The sequence below is a fragment of the Zosterops lateralis genome (assembly GCF_965231275.1).
Source record: "Zosterops lateralis genome assembly, chromosome: 3".
Classification (NCBI taxonomy): Eukaryota; Metazoa; Chordata; class Aves; order Passeriformes; family Zosteropidae; genus Zosterops; species Zosterops lateralis.
In genome coordinates, this window is record NC_139764.1 from 29,940,560 (window position 1) to 29,957,775 (window position 17,216).

A 17,216-nucleotide genomic window follows, 5' to 3' on the forward strand; every position below is an offset into this window, starting at 1 on the left:
GGGGGCAGGCAGATCGGCTGTGAAGAACCTGAAAGGTTTGTGAGGTCTCCTCCTTCTCTGCCCTGGCTATCTTTTTACAGCTTTACCAAAATCTGAGTAACACAGGAACAAAACATCCAACCAGAACTATCTAGTAAAATATGTGCTACTTTATAGTCTGGTTTTAGAGAAAAAAATCTCTAAAATCCCTACAAGTTCAATCCTCCAGTGGAAGCTGCTGTATTTCACTGCCATGTGAAACATTTTCCCTGTAAATCAAATGCCCACTATTTAAGACAAGACATAATACATCATTATTTTAAAAGTAAGTATGTATATCTTTAATGAGATAGCATCAGTCCCTTTAATTCTCATTTATAATGGCTTATGCATAAAGTCTTGCAGAGACATGTGAATGCTGCAATAAAGCAAAATCCTCTGCTACTCTCCTGTATCCTGCCACTGAATGGCTCCAGTAATTCAGAGCACATTGCTTTTAATAATGAGTCACTACCATATTGTTGCTTCTCCCTCCAGCAGCAAAATCCTATTGATATCTCAATATTTTCATGCTGAAAATATTAACAAAGGAAAAAGAGATTGTGATTATATCAGAGACTATTTCTAGTTACTTGCTGCTCAGTTCTCAGAGAGGTCAGAAGGTTAGTCACAAGTTTCACACTTGCGATTGTGCTTTCATCTACAGCTGCTAACACTGCAAGTTTATATGGCTGCTTCATCACATTGTTTAAAAAAATAATCTTACTTAGCAAAGTTTAAAAGAAACCTTTCAAGGTTGAAGAAATCAACAAAGATGTTGATCCTATGAGTTTCCACTTAAGTTTCAAGCATGGGTATAATCTCACTGATAACCCTCAGAGGTTGCTAGCATCTTTGAATTACAGGAGACCAATTTCTTTAGGCAGAAAAGTTCATCTTTTACTCAGGAATCACCTTATAAACTTAATTAAAAAAAAACCACACACACACAAAAAAAACCAAAAAAACCCAAAAAACCCCAAAAAACCACAACCAAAACAAAAACAAAAACAAAAAAAACCCCCAAAAAAACCCCCCCAAAAAAAAAAAAAAAACAAACACACACACAAAAATAAAAACACCAACAAAGCAAACCCCAAGTCCACAGCAGTAAAAATAGGACTTTCTGGGCAAATGGAGGACAGGAAGACAATTCATGGGAAGTGATCTCTGGCTTGCTCATATGCACAGAAGACAGTAATCACAGTACACAGACAGGGAGAAGAGGTAGATGGCATGAAATGCCTTGGAGATCCCAGGACAAGTCAGGCAAGTGGAGACTAGAGTTATCTCCATTTTTTCCCCTGAAGAGTGAAGTGTGGAGAGCAGAGGACAAGCCCCTTGCCTGATCCAAGGTCCTTCCCTCCCTTTCATTTCGTCACTAAAAGGGGCAGGGAGATAACCAATAAAGGCTGTTTGCTTTTCATTGAGCAAGAGCCTGCAACTCCATTTCAGAGCAGCAGGTACTCTGGATGCCTTGGCAATTCTTGGTTAATGTAGAGCATAAAGTACTTGCCAGCTAACTGATAACAGCATCCTGGGCCAAACCAACCGTAAAACAGTCCTTGACTAAGGTCCATATGGCGTGCCATGGGACACGTTCTCTAAAACATGGGAACAGGAACCCTGTACACCCTTCAGTTTGTTAAACCCCAAGAAGCTGGCATTTGTGGCTCCAAGTTGCTTCATCTTCTGCCAGTAAAACTGAATTCCTCACTTGGCAGGACAAGGAAGTACAGCAGGAATACAGTTTCGCCCAAATTGAAATCTCTGAGGTGGATTAAGTGAGCCACTAAATAGCCATTTTGGTAACAAGCTGAATTTTCTTCTGGTCCTTGCCTACCAGGGTCCACACAGGACATTTGGAATAACTGCTTGTTTTGCTCAAGAAGATAAAAATGCCTGTGGAAAGGAAAAACCAGTGGCGCATACCTGTCATCACAGTAGGTGAATTTCATGTCCATGCTATGGCGACTCAGGAAGGTCTTGCTGTCCAGGGGGATATCGATGTTTGAAGGGTGCTGAATAGGCTCACACATTATTATAAGGCAGGTGAGAAGAGGCTCCTTATACCCACACAGAGTGTGAGGAGGGCAAGTGTTATACACTTTAACTTGTCCGGTGCAGTGCAAAACCTGAAATAACAAGAAACGAACTTAGGATGTACTTTCTCTCCACATCAAAAAGTCTATTAAAATCAAACCCACTTAATTTGGCTCAAGTATTGTACCTTCCATGTGGCAGACTTGAGGTTAACAGTTCTGCCTCTGTTGGTAACAGTGCATTTCATCCTCATAAAGAAGTCACGCTCAGTTGACATCTCTTTGCTTTTCTTTCCAAAGCCTGGACCTGTATAAGGAAAAGGAAAATTAATTTTCTCATTTTCCTTCTTGATTTCTTCTACTTATAAGCATGAAGCATTCAACAGAAATAACAAACTAATTCTCAGATAATTTACCTGCAGAGACCATCAAAGATGCAAAGATCATTGCAGAGCAGTTTGTAGAGCTCAGACCTAAAACTTTAAGTAGAACTTAAATAGGACTTTGTCCGTTTTAAACCTATGTTTTAGCTTGCAGCACATGAATCTTTCCGCAGCGTTACAATTAAAAACATTATACCTGTCTAAACTTGATGAAAGGAAAATACTAAACAAACAGTTCCTTACTACTACCATATTTAAGCAATATTTGGAAAACAAAATGAATCTGCAAAGCACTGAATAACAGTTAATGTCTACTGTAGGAATGAAAATTCCTTTTACTGTGATGAACAGATCTCTACTGCTAGCCATTTATTTCATTTGGTTATTTCAAAATCAAACAGGGACTTTGGTATTTTTATTATTACCATTTTTCAGACTCAGATTCTCTCGAATTTCTTCATGGTCACATGGATGAGTGAAGTCAAAAATGCTGTGTCCAGTGAGTTCCACCTGTGTGGAAGTAAGAGCTACACATAGCCAAATCTGAAAGTATTATCTGTTTTTAAATACAGTTGAAATGAAACTGGTCCCAGAACTAAGGGCATCAACAGGGTGCTCATAAACACAAATCCCACAACCCTCCCTTAGTTTAATCCTATGCATAACTCCTCATTTTCTCCCCAGAATGATTCTCTTATCTTTGAATTTGCACAGTGCAGTTAACAGTCAACACCACTTGTTATTTTCAACGCAGGAGAAAACTCCCAATCCACAAAGCAGAAAAGGGGAACCCAAAAGACAGCTCTGTCCCCTCTGTCCCATAGTCTAAGGCACAAATAGAATAAATGCCTTCTCATCTCCCCAGTAAGATCTAAGAAGGCAACTTTGCAGTCACCAAAGACACTACAACTTGATAGGAAGGGAGAGGGAACCTGCAACCTGTGTCATCTGCTGTGCATAGTCAGTGCCTGAGAAAGAAGACATTTAATTTCCAGTCTTTTTTGCAGTGACACACAGCTGGGTTTTCTGCATTTAGATGAAAGAGTTGTTTCTATGAACTGTATTACAAAGAGAGGAAAGCGTAAGGTAACAAGTTACCTGGGTAAGACCCATGTATTTGTTGACATTCTCTGACAAAAAGATCATGTCTCCATCCTGTGTCACCACGGCAATAAATCCCTCCAAAGCTTTCAGGTACAAGTTGTCCATCTGCTGGTCTGCCTCTAGTTCATTCTCATTATCAGCACATACTGAGGAAAAAAAAAGAGAAAAAAAGGAATTTGAAGCCTTAGCACGCCAGCCAGCCTTTTTCAATGCAAGCACGTCCATCCAATTACAAGGCGACAACATTTTTTTCTGCTGTTAAAATTTCCTTTCAACAAACCTCTTCTGGTGGGGCCTTCTGAACAGCATATGAAAAGGATGCCCTTATCACTAGAAAAGCAGGAGATACTTTTCTAAGTGTTTGGCAAATGCAAGACCCTCTCTTCACCTTTAGCATGTTTCTGTCACTAACATGTTTTCAATCACTAACACCTGCAGACGCAAATGACTGAAGTGCATCTTCTTTGTGTGCCTTCTCTTGGTCACTTCTGCATTTGTATCTCCTAACAGGCACAAGGTAGAGGGCAAGCCTTACAGAAGGTACATAAATCTGTGCATCCCTAACAAACACCTAACAGGACTCTTCCATCAGGTCAGGCTTTCTAAGAAGTTCAAGTACATCTACAAATCATGCCTAAACAAACCTCTTCACTCAGTACAGACACATCTGTTAACACTACTTTGGATAGAAAAAGTAGAAAACTGCTCCCTTGAAGTCATTCTGGGTGAATCTCTTTGTGATCATAAATCTCAGTATTCCTTGGAAAACCACAGATCCATCTCACTGATACCTGCTTTTTCATCTGCAGACCCCAGAACTTCCTATGCTCCACTCCACCATAGTCTGACAAGCTTCATCACCCACCCACACTTCCCCTCCTGAAAGGAGAACTTCAGACTCTGCTTATGTCCTAGATGTTTGCCTATGCAGATTCATGAACCCACCTTACTAATTTCTGGGAAAGACATGCCACTGTTCATCTGAAACCTAAGGCCATGCTAGAATGTTTATTACAGCTATTTTTTTTTTTTTTTTTGGTTATACATTTTCCTGGTACTTTTTGGCTGCAGTGTAGTGACAGTTGATGGCACCGTGATGCTCTTGTTGTGTGTGCCCCACACGACCCATCTCATGCCATGGGAGGCAGCATGTGGCAAAACTGCAGGCAGGGGGAGTACAGGCACTGCTCCTCCTGATGCCAGCCACACAAATGCCCATTTCCCTTCTAGGCTTTTAAGCATGTCTCAGCTCCATGAATAAAAAGCTGTCAGGGAATGACATGCAAACAGCTAGTATTGAAAAATTTCTGTGCAAGAGCTGGCCCATTAATTTCTGGGTATATTTTATGTGAAACTTCTGGAATTATTTTTTTACAAAACCACTTACAGATATTGTATCTGGTCTGTGTACCTCAGACATGCTGTGGTGAGCTTATCTTTACAGTTTTGTCAGTTAGCCTGCACATTTGTGATCAGTCATTGCAAATGTCATGGTAAAGCTCTGATTTGGAAGGGAAAAAGCAAATAAAAGAAGGAAAAAAAACCACCTTGTTGTCTCAAAATAAGGAATAACCAACTCCAAGATATAGGGCCATGGTTAAGTCCCATCTAGATCTAAGGTGCCCTAGAGCCCATGGCAGCAATGATGATGAGAGAAGAGCTGAAGTGATTCTGCTCTCTGTGTTCCTCCCTGGTGGCACAAGAGTGCTCCAGGCTGGGCCCACCACCAATTTTGCTGTCCAGAGGCTCCATTTGCAAGAACAGGGGGACACAAATTTCTTGGAGAAATTGCTCTTCTTTGACGGTTTAGTGTTGCGATTTCAGCTTACAGTTTGTTCTGTAGTACACATACTGTTAGCACTTGAGAAAAGTCATTAGTTTTTGTTCTTTTCCTCAGTGAAAGAGCACATTGATCATATTCCTTCATGTTTCTTGTTGAAATACTCATTTTGCAAGAAGTCTAGAAACAGGAATAGGGCATTATTTTGTAAAACATTATATGGTTTGGGTTCATTGCTTTTTTGAATAGGGAAGAGGCTGAGCTAAACTAATGCAGTGTTTACTTTGAAGCACTAATGAGTGATGATTAAAGGATAAGTTTGATCTATACAGCTCCTGGAACTGCATCTGCTAGTGCCTGAGGATGGACTGCAAGTGAACCAAGAGAGATGAGCATTCGCAGTGCAGAGCCCAGCAAGCACTGCTTGCAACAGGTAAGTGGTGACAAAAATGCTGCTGCTGCTGCTGCTGTGTCCTCCTGTTCCTCAACATCCCTCCCTGCAGCAGCCCATCACACATCATGCAAACAAGGGAAGAAATGGACACAGCTCCAGAGCTGTGGAGAGCACTTGGTTTATCACCCTTTGCCCCTCAACAAGAGGTAGCAGGGAAGAGAGGATGCTCTCTGGGGATGGCCAGCACAGGCTGGGAATTTATCATTTCACATCCCTGCACTGCAATTCTGGCTACACATGCAGGGGCCAGTTCCTCCTCAGTACAAAGCAAATGACTTTAGGAAATTACATCAGGACTAGCATTTAAAATCCAGAAAATATACAATAATACATTTGAATAGTATGCACTTTGACGAAAATGACATTTAGGAAAGAAAAAAAAAAAAAGAAAAAAAAAAAAGAGGTAAGTGACCATCTGCTCCCAAGCTTGTTTCTGCTGCGTAAAGAATGTCAAGGGTCTTTTTTTACTTTTCCGGAAGCAAACAAATGGTTTATTCAGCAGGGATCATGGCTATAGCCCAAGACAATCAGCCAAGTGTGGGTTCAGAGAAAAAAATGACTTTTCAGCTCTAACCCCAGACCCTCCTTTCCATTTTTTTTTTTCCCAGCTCATTAAGTTTGCATTAACAAAACATGACCATTCAAAGGCAGGAAGACTATTCAAAGCATTTGTATTCTTAAATGCCTCCAACAGTGAATGACAAACACTTTACTTGTATTATCAGATGATTAAGTTTGCTTTTCTATGTATATAAATTATATTACTTATACAAACACACACAGAGGACATGGATCACTCACATCAGAGCTGCAGGTTCAAACTCTTGAGGTCTGAGCTGAGCACAGCACTTAAAGATATAGTCAGCTTTAAAGCATGTGGTTACAGGGGGTTGTGGGATCAGAGTTCACTGTTTTTATTAAAATTATCTTCGTCCAGCTGGAGGCATCTGTGATGTGGACAGGGAGGAGGGAGAGAAGACTGTGCTGCTGTGCACTCTGTCTAACCTAACCCAAAAGCACAACTCAGGTGTTTTGCAGACACACTCCAGCCTCCCTGGCAACTCAGTAAACCCCACTGCACCCCCTCCTTTCTCCTCAGCAGCCCGACTGCAGCAGGAAAGGGGAGCTGGCAGATACGGGTTTCTTGTAGTACTTAATAGGGCGTGCTCACATTTCAAAGAAACTATCAAGCACATAAAGGTGGGTGCCAAATACCTCCAGAGCCACTCTGCTGCTCTTGCCCATCTGTTCCTTGCCTGGCCTCCAGCAGCCTACCCAGTGCAGCTCTAGCACTGGTGCTCATGTCTTCGACTGTTTCCAAGTTCTTTGCAAACAAAGCCCCAGAAGGTGTCATCTGTGTTAACCTACTGAAGCAGATCAGCTACCTGAGGATCCTAAGTCTGCAGCAAAGAAATATGCTGGGCTGCACTGTAGCCGCCCTGGTATGTGCTGTATCAGGTAACTTGGTATAATTATAGTAATATAAATAATAAATAGGAGTCCCTCCTATGGCTGCAGTGTCAGCATTAGAGCATGCTCCCTTTCTCCTGTGGAAACCACTAGCTACTATTACACAGAGGATATACACACTTTAGGAGAGAGATACATCAGAAACAATTCAGTCATTGCCACTAACAAAAATCTGGTTTGCTTCAGAAAGAATCTATTTTGCAGATGCAAAACAAATAATGGCATGGCTACTACAAGCTCCTCCCTGAAATCCCTATTGTGTTTCACTTTGCTTTAAATTATCTTCATTGATTTACTTTGGAGCTGAACTGGAGGATTAGCATAAGAAAGTTCAGCTTCAGATCGAAAATATTTGAGAAAGCTGGGACCAAATGGAAGGGGGAAGTTAGCATGAGGAGGTGAGAGCAGAACTTCAGCCTTGGGTTCCCAACAGGTCTGAGGTCACTTTATCCAAGAGCAGCACCTCACGTAGACTTGCCAGGTTTTTGCAGGTCTCCAGGAAGGGTAACAGTGGCACTCAGTTTACACTGATTTTTAGGGGGTGGGGCTTTTTTGTTTGATTTTTTTGTTAGCATTGCGTTTCAAAATAGCCGCTAACTAAATTTTGAAATAAGGATGTGTTTTTTTCCAACAACTTTTTCCACCTCCTCTCAACTAAGGGGGATACCTCAGTTCAGGTACCATGACAGTATAGCAGGGAGACCGGATTGCGAATATGCCTATTTGAATTAACAGCACATTCAGCAGAATGAAGTACTGTAATATTGTTGTTCATATTATAGCTACTTGATGGAGCCAAGCCAAGATTGTGTTCATGTGACACTGGAAAGCCTATATAGGAGGAGAATCCCTGTCTAAGGGAGACTGGGAGATGTTGAAACATGTCAAAAAAGCCTCATAAAACTGCTGCTGTGGCCTTCCTGGGATGACTGTCAGAGCCACAGGAGAACCAGGAACAGAGCAATGGTGTCCCATGTGCCAACATTTGATGGGTGATCCACTGCTCACTTTGCCCCAAGGCAGTATTTCTTGAATTTTGATACAGTATTTTTCAGTCCATGTCTCAATCTGTATTAAATTTTGATAAGTATTTATTTTGACAATTTTTCTATCCACCAAATACAATTTATTCATTGACAAGAAACTTTGAACTGTAATGGCAAATGCTTATTGCAGTGTTTATGATAAGCTTTTATGCTAAAAATAACTTTTGTAAACAAGCTTTGATTAATTCTCACTGTCAGGATGTGCACTGTTCCCAAGTTTAAGAACACTTTTTCCGTAGATGCTTGCTCATTTCCTTCAGTCCAACCTCTTGGAACAAGTCTGAAGGCTTAAAAATCAGGCTTCTCCTTAAAAGAACTAACTGTGCAGGTATAAACAACCTCCTAGCAAACAGCCTATAACTCTTCTCAACACCTTTGATCTGACTCAAAGGGGTCTTTCTGGTCAGTTCAGAGGTAGACAATGATAAAATATGTTTCTACAGGAGGTCACATCATTACCTGCACAGAATTTTCCTGGCTTTGTCTCTCATCCTGGTTCCTATAAGTACCAGTAAGTTGCTTACATGCTGTGCATAACTGATACCAGGCTACAGCTGCCACTCCAGAGGAGGGCTGTAAAACCTGCCTGATGCCAGCAAGCAAAGTTAGGGAAGATCTAACAGCAGCTTCATCCTGCATCAGAGAGAGCAGCTTTGAGACAGACTTGTCTCTTCCTGGTTTCTTGTTTTTCATCAAAGGAAAGTGACTGATTTTTTTCCCCTTTTTTTTCTATCTTGACAGGGTAGTACATCCTGTTCAAGGGGATATTTTTCAATGTGTTCAATAAAAGCTTTCAATTTAGATACATCAAGAAAAAGCTACTCTTAAACTTGAAGCTTCCTGAAGGGCTCTTATCTCCAAGTGCACAAGCGATCTTGGATAAAGAAAACACTTATGTTAGTGTTGTTTTGATTGCAGAGTTTTTATCTAGCCAAATCATTCAGGTACTGCTCCCAGGAACTTGCTTGGAGTCCTGCAGCCATGGGGGTTGAGCGTTGGGAATACAGCACCCCATCAGACCAGGCTTTGAGTTTTGTGGGACCTTTGGGTGCACCTTCCCTGAAAAGGGACATTGCTTCAAGCAGCTGAAGCACTCAGTACCCAACTCACTCTCATTCCTAACAGCATGGTTGGCATGAAACTATTTTTCCAATTTAATAAAAGCAATCAAGTAGACATGCTATTTTTAAAGCACTGTTTTATGCCACAATGGTCTGACATTAGACACAGTGTGTCCAGACATACAAAAACAATGCCCACATCAGTTCTCCCTACAGTCTGTCCTCTCCCTTAAAAGCCTAGAGAAAAGCTATTTTTTCCCCTTCTGCTCCCTGCTGGCTTTCCGGCTCTGTTGTCTCCCTCCCTTGAAACCTTCACACTGGCTTCCTTGTGGCCTCCCTTCTCCCAAACAACTTCCTGTCTGTATCCCTGTTCCCTCCCCATTTCTGCTGCTGTCTGCCTGCACAAGAACAACTCCCAGCCAGTTTCCTTTGCTGAATTTCTGCACAGAAAAGACACCCGGGTGACCATACAATTGGGATGGGATTAAGGCAAGCCAATAAAATTGTGTTTGCCTGATTAGTTTGATTAAAAAGTCCTTAGTCCTGGCACAGGGAAATTCACTGTATCAAGGAGTTCTGGTTCCTGTAACACCTTTAGCATCAGCACAGTTCAAATAAACACCTAAAATTATTGGCACAGCATATACAGGCTTCCTAAAATCGATTCTCCTCCTCATATTCAAACAAAAAGAGAATATCTGAAGCAGCCTAACTATCACAATGTTAGCTGTTAACCAAAGCAGCCATTCTTTAGCGGAAGCCATTATTTCTCTTTCACCATCTATTAGCTCCCTACAAAGCATTAGCCTTACTTACTAGCTATACTAGAAAATAATACAGAAAATGTACTGTTAACAGCTTTTCTGATCACACTAAAGGACATTAAGATCCCAAATCCAAAAGCTCCACTGCTGATAAGCATCAGAATGTCTGGTTTCAGTTGCAACTTTATGGGATCAAAACCTTTACTTGAAATGAACAAAGATCAGTTCTAAATTTATCCCAAACATTTGAATGTGATGGCAAAAATGTATTATGCCAACAGAAATAGGAGACATCTTGAAAAATATTTAAGATGATCGTAATTAAATATTTCTACTTAGCATTCCAATTATACCGTGTACTGTTCTGTGCACAACATGGAAACAGTATTATAAAGCTATTGTTTTAGTTTGCTTCCTGTGATACTAATCTCAATCAGGCCGTCAGACGAACAGCCTGCATTTCTAAATGTTAAAGGCTTCCTCTCCAACATTCCCACACAGAATTGCCTACTGTGAAAATCAAAGGGAAACGTGTTACTAAGTAAAGCAGCAACTTTTATAAAGCAAAACCTGGTATTTTTTACCCTTTTGAACTCTGAGATATACAACCAGCTATTTCCTATTATGATAGGATCCAAGGGCCGAGCCCGGGCCCTGCAATGCCTGCAGGAGACATGCACTCTGCAATCCAGAAATTGAGATTTTTCAAGGCACGTAGCGGGAGAGCTCTCAATGAGGGCTCAGATTCAGGGGCTCTGCCATTCACCTGCTGGAAGAATGTGGGCATAGATTTCCCTAGGTCTTGGCTTCTCAACAGATAAATGATCTTTATGCAGACACAGCTAATAAAGCAGCCCGAGTTACACAAGTGAAAAGCCCTATTCCGACTCAGGGAATAATAGGGAAGGGCAAGAGACACTCAATGCCAGCAGAGTGAGACTGGCAAATTGCCTATGGCCGTCTCCAAAATCCCACCTGGAGCATCATCTTGCAGAAAGATGAGGGTACAGTCCTGGGAAAGGCCTTGTTCTCTCTGTTTCAGGCAAAATTGCCTTAAAACAGAGAGATGTGTTTGAGAATCATGCCCACAAACAGTAACACAAAATAAAATACAGTGTGCTAGTAAGTTTTGATAGACTAAATCAGAAATAAGAAAAGTGGTAATCAAGCAGTAGTTTTTTCTCTATCACATTTTGAAGCTTTTTTCTGAGCTGCAGCAAATGTTATTTCAATGTCCAAATTACTGACAGAACAAATACACTCACTTAACTCCAGTTTACAGTAGGTGTCCAGCCCAAATAATCAAAGCCATTTCAATAAAAACAACATAAAGCAAAAAGGGGGTTTGCAGCCTGGGGTGAGCATTTACTTCTATGCACTTCCACCTTCCCATTTCCCAGTTCATCCATCAAGAGATGACGCAGTGTTCCCCAAGCTCCCTGTCAGTCAAATCAGACTTCTCAAATGCAACAGTGTATTTATGGTCAAATGCCAGGCTGCTAAACATGCACATGAAACCTTTGCTGCAGCTTTGTTTGGGGCTCGGATAGGGTCCGAAGCAGAAGCAAGAACAGAATGAGCACAAATATCACCCAAGCCCATTTTCCATCTTGCTTCACGCTTGTCAAAACCAGATAAGCAGCAAACCTCTTGACCTGTGAGCCTCCAGCTGCATCAAAAACCTACCACTCTGAATTAAACTGGATGGCCTTCTAGTGAAAGCCAGTGTCCTTATAAAGACTGACATTATTCAGAGGTCCACAAGGATAGGAAATTTAATTTATATGTTAGCTATACACGGAATAGTAGATGAGCAGCAGACAAGGTTTTCTGACTTGAGTTTTTTAATTAGAATTTATTTTCATTATCAGGAAATAATACCCAAAATTTCCAGAAAATCCATCCTTTTAAAGTACTTTAAGTTCAGTTCTTCAGAACAGAAACATCTAAGATTTTGAAACCCTTATCTACATCTCTGGTACCTAAAGATGCAGCCACGGACAAATCTGCATTTGACTAACAACACAAATTTTAATGAGAGGATTTACTCCAAATGAATATTTGGACTGAGGAAGTGAGTGCATCAGATTTAAGGTTAAGCTAATAACTAATATAAAGAAAGCATGAAATATTAAAGCATGGCCTGTCACTACTGTAACATTTTATTTCCAAGTTCTTTTCTGCTGCTGAGTGGTGGTGGTACTTCAAGAAAATGTAAATTGTCTACAAGAATCACATTATTTTTCAAACACTGTCACAAAAATATGTCTCAGAAAGATCATATGTGTGTGTATGAACATTGTACTTATATACTGAATTGTCATCACTATCAAATAATGAGTCTAACCCTTAACACTATAGAAGCATCAAAATAAATGTATTAGTCAGTGGATTTTTTTTCCTCACTGAGAAATGTGAACTAATTTGAAAAGTTCACTTTAATCTTTGCAGGTTAGCAAATGTATTTTTCTGATGACTGCATCCAACTATTTCATGTCAATTTTCACAGGCACGCACATTACTTATATTATCGGTTACAGCCTCTCAGAAGTTTACTTTTCCTATGGTGTGTCAGTCTCCAGTTCATGCCATATAAATATTTGAAAAGCTGAGGCTGTGTTTTTATGAGAAAGTCACTAACAAATTGTCTTTGTTTAAGAACATTTACCTATTTACGCAACTTCAAGTATTAGTTACATGACAAAATGAGAGATGATTTCCAAACACTGTTCAGCACATAAACGTTTCTTTTCACAGAAGTACATGATAAAACCACATTCTATAAGCTAAGATAAAAATACCTACATTTTATACAGTAGGCTTCAGCAAAAGCCAGAAGTGCTACAAGAAATTACAGAGCACACAGAAGCAGAATTTAATCTGCCATATCTTTCGGACTAACCAACAACAAACCAACAGCAAATTCGACCACAAAATGGGATGCTTCCTAATAACATTTATTAAAGTAATTGCTCTCATTTGACTCAACTTTTCTGAGTAGAGGAAGTGCAATCGTGACCTTATTGGGAGTCTTGCCATTAATGAAGGAAAAGACAAAATTCTGGGGTTACCATTCACAAACAATGCAGGCATTGTTTTCTTAACGTATTCTCGACACTCGTAGGTCACCGTGTGAAAGTTCTGGAAACATCAGTTGTTTTCACTGATCTTACAGGCTACTCAAGCCACATATTTTCATCAAAGGGGTTATTCAAATACAGGGGCAAAATAAGAATATTCCTAATTTTATCAGTTTTCACAGGCTATAAAAATTATGCTTCTTCATGTTTCCTACAAGTCCAACATGAGCAAAACTGATTGTGTAGAATCCACTCACATCAAGTATTTAGAAGTTGTTTTAGTTTAGTATAGTTTGTTTTAAGCAACCTACCTACTACTCTTTGCCAGTGGATCACACAATTAGTCCTTTCAAACAAAGTATTGGACCTTCAGAGCATCCCAGATGTTTGAATATGCAGGCACAAACATGCTTGCCACACCAAATCAAAACTTATTTGTTTCAGCATGGAAGCCTAAGGCATATGTTTGAATTCTGATTAAACTCTTAAAAGCTCAGAATTTTGTAGCTGAGGTTAATAAACCACATTCAAGAGTTCTCAGAGGTTTTATTTAGGGAGGCAAAAAACCTGCACTAATTGTTATTTTGGTAACACTGTAGTCAAAGAAGAGCATGTGTAATCTTACCAAGCTGCCATCAGCCAGCTCAGACAACTAACTTATTTTAGCCGGATCTTACCTGAAGACAAAAGCTTATGAGTCCGTAGGAAACTGATTGCCAGGCGCATTATGGATGCCTTGTCCAGGTGGGAACTGATGTTGTGGGGCAGGGGCAGCTCATGTGCCAGTTCATAGAAAACCTCGGTCTCTTTGCTTCTTCTGCATCTTGCTGCATCTCTTGATTTCTCCTTCCTCCGTTCGGAACTGCTCCTGTTAGGTAAAGAAGAGAAAGGGAAAAGCATTTCTTGAAATGCAATTCACAACCTGTGAGGCATTTACAAGAGTGTATCTTCTTGGCAATGAATCCATTCCGTCAAGTGTTTGAAATCAATTGGCCAGGCTTTAATATCTATTTGTGCCCTTTGAATGGGAATTAGGAGAGGACTGCCACAGGTGGAAAGAGCTCTGACTGTACATGAGTCAGCCTTTGAACACCCTGAATCCCCACACAGGACTGAGATCTGCCTTAGGCAAGAGATTCAAAATGAAACAGCAAACTATTACTTCTGGGATTCAGGAAACATTAAAAAAATTTTTTTTGTTTGTTCACTCTAAATTTACTTACTCTGGCACAGGCTGGCAATCTGTTTTAAAGATAGAATAATTACAGTGAATATGGCTTTGACATAGATACAACAATGTTGTGGAGTTTCAATGGCTGCACTCCACATTAAAATAAAAGTAATAGAAGAATATCAAATTGTGTTAATCTACAGAACTGTCTCAGCTCTTAAATTCAAAACTTGTCCAGAAAGTCATCTTTCTTTGACCATGAAGGGCACAAAATGGAAAATACTGTTGCTTGCAAGATAGCCCTTCTTTGGAGAAGCTGTTCTAATTAAATCACCATCTCTCCATTGTCTATGAAAATACATTCCTTCTTAAGTAAAATAACATAACCAATAAAGCCAACCTTTTTCAAACTCCATGGAGTACAGAAGGGCAGGAAATAACAAAGGGGAAGACATTTTATGGAGCAAGTATGCAAATTCAATCCACCAAGGGACATAAAGCTAAATTTAACATGTGAGAAGCACAAGGAATACATTTATAATAGTTCTGGGATAGGGCATTTTAAGAGCAAACTCTACTGACTCTAAGGTTCTTTAATGAAGTACAGTTTTTATTTCAGAACATGAAGCATTTGAATCCATTTAATACCATGAGCCATTTCAACCCCACATAGCTCTGCTGATACTGCCAGTTCCTACACTTGCACAAGTTGAGGTTTTGCAGTTGAGGATGGCAGTCACACCAACACAAAATACATTTCTTTTCAGGCCAACTCTTGCAGTAGCCCACCAGTGCCACTTGACTGAGCACAGAAGAGGGTGCTAAGTAGAACAGTTATGCTGTTTTTGCTGTTTTGGCTGCACATTCATTTCTAGAATCACCAGCAGCACCTGTCTCCACTCACAAGGCTCCCAAAAATGAAGAAGCTTACAACTTGTTTTTTCCAACATCAATATAAAATAATGAGCCTGTAAACTAAAAATGGAACAACCAAAAAGCCCCGCCCTTTCAAAACAAGGCATTTCAATAAATATATTCTGCTGCATGAAGATTATGAGGAAAACAATTGCATTTCTTAATTTTAGAAACTGTTTCAATCATGACTGGTCTCATGCAAAATTGCCTAAAATAGGAATAGAGTATTAATCCATAGTTGAGTATTCTGAAGAAGATTACTGTTTCTTGAAGACCTAGACAGTCTGCAAAAGCTTCTAGCATTGAAACCACAAGAGGCTTCATAAATTAGTAAGAAGGAAAAACTGCCGGGACGTGCTGTAAATGCCAAGAGTAAAGTCACAAGAAGGTATTTGCTGGGGCTCAACAAGGCTGGACACTCAACATCATCATTCAAAGCAGGAGGGAGCTCACAACACATCAGCAGAGCCCTTATGTTGTGATCCCACGTATGTGGAATCAGACAGGTACTCACTAGTGGGTACACTAATAGGGCAAGGGGGCTCAAATTCTTACAGTATCTTCTCAAGATCCATGATCAGCCCTCAGCAAACCTCTTTCACAATTATTTTGCCCAAGGTGAATCTTTTATAACATGGTCCCTCTTACAGGAGGCATGTGCTAGAGGAGACCTACACACATTTCAGTACATAACGGCAGGATCCAACTTCAATAATTACTTTGAGGGTATTGCTGAAGCTAACAGCAACCCACTTAAGTCTGCATCTAATGGAAATTCACAAGGTGACACTAACTCATTACTTTTCTCCTCAGCAAGTAAGAGTCACACTACATCCGTGTGAAAAAAAGTCTCTTCTTACGACTATCTGAGAAGATACAACAAAAAGTGCCCCATGTTCTCCTGGGGCAGGTACTGGCTACAGGAGAGTCGTGTATGATACTTATACTGATGGTACTTTTAGAAACACGTCTTGCCCTCTAAAGAAAAATGTGCCTACTCTGTGCCTATACAGATGCTAGACTGAGAACAAATCTCAGTTTCTAATTATACGAAGCAAAACAAAACCAAACAGAACAAAAACTATGTGGCAGTATTTGTGACCATTTCCAATTATCACTTGAAAAATATAACTTCAACCATAAATGAATGAGCTCTGTTCTAAATCTAGAGGCCACGGTTTTCACATTAGAATCAATTTGGGCAAAACAAGATCCAATTCCTCCTCATTTAAATACGAAACTTTGGGAACCAAGGCCAAAGCCAGGTCACAATTTACACACTAAAAACAGGTTGTATAAGACAGGGTTCTCTCATGACACCACTGCAGCCACAAGGAAAAATATTTAGTTTTCTAACCTCTGTAAATATAATTTTGAAGTGTGGCTAATGAAACAAACTGGTTTCAATAACCATGGGTTGCTCAAGGTTTCTAATAATTAACACTATGGGAACAGAAAGATTTTCTCTCTCTCTGTTACAGATGCTTTCCCTCAACACTGCTTCTGACTATCCTGCTGAGGTCCTCTAATCTCCATTCATTATGAACCACACAAGAGCTTTCTCACATCAGCAACCAAGGGGAGGAATCAGCCTGTCTGGTTGTTTTCAAAATACTTTTTTGTTCATCCGTTATCATTTTAAATAAGCAAACAACTTGCCCACTAAGCATTTCCCCCTTATGGCTTCCTGCACCTCAATTTTCCTCCCCATCTCCCCTCACAGAGCACACCCTCAAGTCATGTTGCTATGGTAGCCAGGGCAGTGTAAGCCCAACAAGACCCAAAACACCCCCATGCCACTTCCCCACTCAAGATCTATCTACACTTGCTTGCTGTGCCTCCCAGGGATGTCCACATCATGCTCATTCTGTGCTTACTTGTCCTGGTCACAAGAGACTCCCAAAATTGCAGTTGAGTGACAGAATTCT

At 40.3% G+C, this 17,216-nt stretch overlaps 1 protein-coding gene across 5 annotated transcripts in view; it reads right to left on the reverse strand.

The window, feature by feature from the left end:
- The window catches only part of EPAS1 (endothelial PAS domain protein 1), a 75,223-nt gene that overhangs the window by 19,532 nt on the left and 38,475 nt on the right, over positions 1–17,216 (reverse strand). For all 5 annotated transcript variants that reach the window (XM_083857099.1, XM_083857095.1, XM_083857098.1 and 2 more), the window contains exons 2-6: positions 13,880–14,070; positions 3,542–3,693; positions 2,869–2,953; positions 2,249–2,367; positions 1,951–2,153 (exon numbers count right to left, since the gene is read on the reverse strand). In XM_083857099.1, the coding sequence (XP_083713225.1) occupies positions 1,951–2,153; positions 2,249–2,367; positions 2,869–2,953; positions 3,542–3,693; positions 13,880–14,070 (750 nt within the window). The remainder of the gene's footprint in view (positions 1–1,950; positions 2,154–2,248; positions 2,368–2,868; positions 2,954–3,541; positions 3,694–13,879; positions 14,071–17,216) is intronic.